At 39.0% G+C, this 5,594-nt stretch overlaps 1 protein-coding gene across 1 annotated transcript; it reads left to right on the plus strand.

The window, feature by feature from the left end:
• Positions 1 to 214: 214 nt before the first annotated feature.
• LOC104960467 (poly(rC)-binding protein 3-like) lies at positions 215 to 5,286 on the plus strand. Its single transcript, XM_010788534.1, has 5 exons — positions 215 to 275; positions 1,750 to 1,828; positions 2,628 to 2,680; positions 3,211 to 3,380; positions 4,099 to 5,286. The coding sequence occupies exons 2-5, from the start codon at positions 1,777 to 1,779 to the stop codon at positions 4,151 to 4,153; spliced, it is 330 nt and encodes a 109-aa protein (XP_010786836.1). The 5' UTR covers positions 215 to 275; positions 1,750 to 1,776; the 3' UTR covers positions 4,154 to 5,286.
• Positions 5,287 to 5,594: the final 308 nt, after the last annotated feature.

A 5,594-nucleotide genomic window follows, 5' to 3' on the forward strand; every position in this document is an offset into this window, starting at 1 on the left:
ACATAATCACTTGAATATGAGAATGATGAGTTTGATTAGAGAATTAATATCCATTCAAACAAAATCACTTACTAATTTTAAGAAACACAAAACATTTGCAAATGAGACCACATAATGGTTTATTTGAACTAAAAGTGGACAGCTGGTGTGTATGGCGCTTAGAATGAACATTATCTTATTGTGCTTATTGTAAATGAGATGCTAAAATGTGTTTTTTTCTGTCATTTCTTCAGGCCTACACAATTCAGGGACAGTACGCCATACCCCATCCAGATGTGAGTTCTCGGTCTCTTTCTAATACAATCAAGAATTCTACTGAAATCTAAATGATCTACATTTTCAAAATAGTAACAGACATGTTGTGTCATGGACACAATAGCTCTTTAGAAGCTATTAAGAGGCAAGTCATAAATTGCGACTTTCATGAAAACTAATCTCGTTCTTTATGGGTGGACTGAAGCTCAACCGACGGAAACAACTCGTACCAGTTGTGGTTGATAACAAAACATTGACACCTTGTGATATCGATAAAGGCAAATACATTGATGGTAGTTATGATATAGACACCCCTTTTACTTTTGGTGGGCCATGTAGTCTCCATTAATAATCTGCCTTCATCTGTCCTTGTCGTGAGCGCATCTCAAGATCTACCTTGTGTCAGATCCACTAATTCAAAGTTGGGCATTGATTGATGCCGCTTGAGTTGGTGGTTGACGGCACAATCACTCAAGTACAGGCATGACATCCTCTCCCACCCTCATTAAAACTCCTCTTAAAAGGAGGCGAAGGCTTGAAAGCATCCGTCTTCCCCCATTGCTGATGGAAATAATCCACAGCAGGGGATGGAAATCCTGTGACCATGTCGAGGGTTGGCGGATGCTCTGACAGGCATGTAAAGCCAAAGGTTCCCAGTTCTGAGTCATAGTGCCAGATAGAAGGACACAATGGTAATCGAGGGGGCAAATGGGAATGAATTATTCCCTACATTTGGTTAATGAGCCCTTGAGCGAACTTCTTTCGCTCTCCATTTTCTTAAAAGACAAACAAATGACATATGTGTCAAAGAGGAAAGGAATCAGGACCCAAATGCAGAATTCAAGAGGTGGCTATAATAATATAAACACATTTTTTGAATTCAAGCTGGTACAAATAAATACTTTATGAAAAATGGAGGAACCAGCAAGGTCAACCAAAAGGAAAAGTAGCAAACAAAAAGGAGAAACAAACCGGGAGAACAATGGAGGATGCGGAAATCCAGAATATTACAGACAGGAAACCAGGAACCAAACCGAAGAAACAATGACGACAAATTGACAAAGAACACTATAGCGAAGACAGGTATAAATACACACTAATCACCAAAACAAGACACAGCTGAGGAGGGCATGCAAAACAAAATTGGTACTAGGTGTAATGAATTCGACAATCAAACAGGCGGGAAAACACAGAGACGGGAAGTAAAACAAGACAAGACACAAGGACAAAATACATTTCAAAATAAAACAGCAAACCAAAACTTAGATCGTAACAGTGTTTGAAAAAAAAAGGCAAATTACGTAGCAATTTGCCAATCCATGACAGACAATCACCCTCTCTCTTTTACCTCCTTTTCCCTTACTTTTGTCCCCCACCACCCTGTGTCATTGCCTCCTTCTCCTCACCGTTTCTTCACTTTAGTTTCTGTTAATTTCTTGGTGAGACCTGTGTACCAGTAACCTCTTAGTTCTACTTTCCCTCCTAACCCTTCAGCAGTTGACCAAGCTCCACCAGTTGGCTATGCAGCAAACCCCCTTTACCCCCCTCGGACAGACCACCCCTGCTTTCCCTGGTACGTACCCACAAGGCCCTTGAGAAACATTTTTCTCTTTCCCTTCCTGCCCTTATCTCTTTTGGCACAGCATGACTTAACCCCTGTGGTTTCTCTCCTTCTTTGATTTTTTCCTTGTATATATCTTTCTCTTGGCTCTGTCTGATAGTATGCCAATGGTATGCAAAAAGAACAATCTAAAAAAACAGTGGGACTGACTTTCAAACAATGCATTGAGGAATGCATTATCTCTTGGCGACACATTTTTAGGTTGCCTAACTTTCCATTAAAGATGAAAAACTCCCGTGAAATAGGCTGCCCACATTGTTCTGTTTTAACTAACTGAATATCACCCCCACATCCAAATTGAACTTGTTCACCCAACTGAGGATCTCATGAATAATTTCATTTTGATTCTTTTTTTCCCTACTTTCATCTAGGATGTGGCAATTACCATTATACATGGATTTATTTATTGAATCATCAGGAGTTCTTGTGAAAATGTGCTCTAATTTAAATGTGTTTTAGCTGACTTTATTCACATTCTATCCAATCACACACGTGACTTAATAAAGAATGAAGAGAAACAGCGTAAAAAAAACAGCAAAAAGATCCGCTGAGAAATAGGCTTACGAAGTTCTCAAAGTAATACTTTGATATTTTGGAAATACGCTTAGTCAAGAGTGCAACAAAACTTCTCATCTAATTCTTGGCTAAGGAGGTAATAAGCGTATTTCCCAAAATTTCAAAATAATTCTGCTGAAGTAAAGTGGGCTTTTTAGTCAAGTCTCCCTTCTTATCCAATTGCTCCCCAATTCAGGTTTGGATGCCAATCCACCAGCCAGTACCCATGAACTCGCCATTCCCAATGATGTGAGTAATGCTTTTTGGAGACAGCTGATACTGTGTGTTTTTTCATTATGTACCTTTCAATGTAGGTGTCTTTCATTTGGCATTGTCATACAACATTTGAACGATGTTAAGAAAGTTTTAATTGTGCAAAAAATGCAAGGTTGCAAAGACAACAGTCATATCACTGCAATTGAACAGGGTAGTTGGCAGTTGTAAGTGTTAATTGAGTCAAGAGAAAATACATATTTGCACACAGAGTACCCTAAGTCAATCCTGTTTTTTAAACGATAAATATAAATGTTAAATAATGAGCCAATGAGATTACAAACAAGGACCCTGCAAACTCCACTTCTTGTAAAGCAGAATTCCACCAATCAGCTGATCTAGTGACCATGTTACACTTAATCAAACCTGATTTCTGTAGTGATAGGATTTAAATGGAACCCAGACCATTTCATGCCCCATTAAACACCTTTTTAAATGTAAAATGTTTAAGGTATGAGGATACATGTATTGCTTAATGCTCCAAATTCTTTCTCTCCTCCCCCCAGCTAATAGGCTGCATCATTGGACGCCAGGGAACCAAAATAAACGAGATCCGACAGATGTCTGGAGCGCAGATCAAAATCGCGAATGCCATGGAGGGCTCCTCGGAGCGCCAGATCACCATCACAGGGACTCCTGCCAACATCAGTTTGGCCCAGTATCTCATCAATGCCAGGTAAACTTTAACCCTATCTGCTGGGATCTGGCACAATTCCGAAGGTTCAAACCTGTAGCTGTGTAGCTTTCTAGTTTAATTCTGACATTCATGACATTGATACCTTGATGGATTGCCAGAAAAAGCACCATATCTGACAGGTTTTGACAAGCAGATGAATAATTTTTTTCTTTTTTCTTCTTTCTTTTGTCCTTTATTTCAACCCAAGTGTAGGCATTAAAATGCATCGAGTTTTTAGCTAGTACCCTCTTTGCAAGTAAGTTGCTCCTGGAAGCAATGCCAAATACTGAGACAAGTAAGCTGTGTCTTTGAACAGAATCTGCAGATAAGTAAACTGTGTTCAGTCAGTCAATTATCAAATTATGTTATTCAATTAAAAGCAACTACCTCAAAGACGAAATGTGTTGAGCCCCAAGCCGAGACCCAGGGCAGGTTCTGGATTGTGAACAGTACAATTCCGAGAAACCTATTTTTTCATTTTAATATCTCCGCTAGATTCTGTACCCCTCTGTGTCCTGTTCTCCCTGCTGAAACCAGTTATACATTATCAGCTCTGAGAAAAACCAACCCTCACTGATGTCCCCAGGATATCTGCACCTCAAAGTCAAATGTTATCAATGTCAGAGCAGCCACAAACTCAACAAACAGGACTTTCAGTCTTTGATGACAGTCCGCTGAAAAACTAATAGCAATTGCTTTCCCACAATTCCAATGGCAGGTTCAGGGACGTGGCTGCCATGTGGAATGACCCCTCATCCATGACTACATCCTGAAGTCACCCCAAATCTGCTTCTGTTTGCAAAAGCTAACATCAAAACCGCTGTTTCACAATGAACCTCTGTGTGTTATCCCATTGAACTTCCCCTTTAGACTCCCTTGCACAACACTTAGCATTAGCCAATACAATTGATAACACTGTCATTAGTTTTTAAATGATGGAGCCAGTGTATCGTTTAGAATAGTTTGACATTTTTGTCAAATTCTGTTCTTATAATTGCTCGGGGTCAGATAATACGGTTGATACCACTTTCATCTCTGTCCGTTAAATATGTAACCATATCCAGGAGAAGGTTAGCTTAGCTAGCTAGTCAGAAGCTTATGGTGGGTTCAATTTGTATTTGAAAGTCGGAAATTGGAGTTGTGAATTACGCCTCACCCTTTTCAACAGAAACAGTTCTAAGCCAGTTCTAGACATTCAAGCTTTAGCGACCAATACCAGTTTACAAGGTATTATATTTTGTGCATACACTTAAGCAACAGGTCCACAAATAAAAGTTGTACGGTATTGTGTGTATAGATATACTAATAAACTGTAAATTAAGATATATTTTACTTAACAGCCATCTTGGAATTTGATGTCTGGGTGATGAGATACTCCCAACATTCCTTATTGGAAATGCTACTTCAGGGGGTTTTCGGCTTAATTTTCTTCGAGTAGAAAATGGGAAATGTCATTAAACCGTTACAAATTGAACGCATCAGTTTGCTTGGCTCTGTCTAAAGGAGACAATCATTTTGCTTACCCGCACCTATAAAGCTCACTCATTAACATGGTGGCACCCTCACATTGAGATAAAGGCTCCAGGAAGTCATGCCTTTTTTTGTGACATGCTCTGTTATGCTATGCTAAACACCTCCTGGCTGCAACTTTAACATAAGGGAGGTATTAACCTTCTCATTTTGCTGTAAGAAAAAAAAAGCACATTTCAAAATGTCTAATTATTTCTTTAAGTGTTTAATTAGCATGCCTTATTCCAAGAATAATATTGTCTTTCTGTTTTTCATTGTTCTATTGGATAAATGTGCCTATTTAGTCCTATTGTGTCATTGTCTGAAATAGTAAAATGAATAAAAAATGTAAAATAAATAAAAGTAAAAAAAGACAAAACACATGTCTGCCAATCGAGCAACGCTGTTGAGAGAAGAGTGATGTGATGCCTCTGTCAGGGAATACAGCAATTTATACACATTTCATACACCATTATTTTCTCCTCACTGCATGGTTTCATCAGGGGGATAGAACTGCATGGTTAAATACCATATTTTTAGAAGTAAAGGTGTTTTTTGTTGAAGGGTATTATATATGGTATCAAATCTGCGGAGAAAACTACAACCTGCAGTGTCAGCAAACACTGGAGCACAGAACCAGCCATTGCAGCTTTACTTTCACTTCCAAGGGAAAGTTCTTCTTTCACAGAGACTGCCAAGGCACAC

This window comes from Notothenia coriiceps, unplaced genomic scaffold (genome assembly GCF_000735185.1).
Source record: "Notothenia coriiceps isolate Sejong01 unplaced genomic scaffold, NC01 NC01_scaffold00031853, whole genome shotgun sequence".
Lineage (NCBI taxonomy): Eukaryota > Metazoa > Chordata > Actinopteri > Perciformes > Nototheniidae > Notothenia > Notothenia coriiceps.

Bases quoted from the DNA above. Each gene is read 5' to 3' on its own strand.
- LOC104960467 (XM_010788534.1), top strand. From the start codon at position 1,777: ATGCAGCAAACCCCCTTTACCCCCCTCGGACAGACCACCCCTGCTTTC. The intron at 2,681-3,210 runs GTGAGTAATGCT...TCCTCCCCCCAG, and splicing joins AACTCGCCATTCCCAATGAT to CTAATAGGCTGCATCATTGG. The intron at 3,381-4,098 runs GTAAACTTTAAC...TTCCAATGGCAG, and splicing joins CAGTATCTCATCAATGCCAG to GTTCAGGGACGTGGCTGCCA.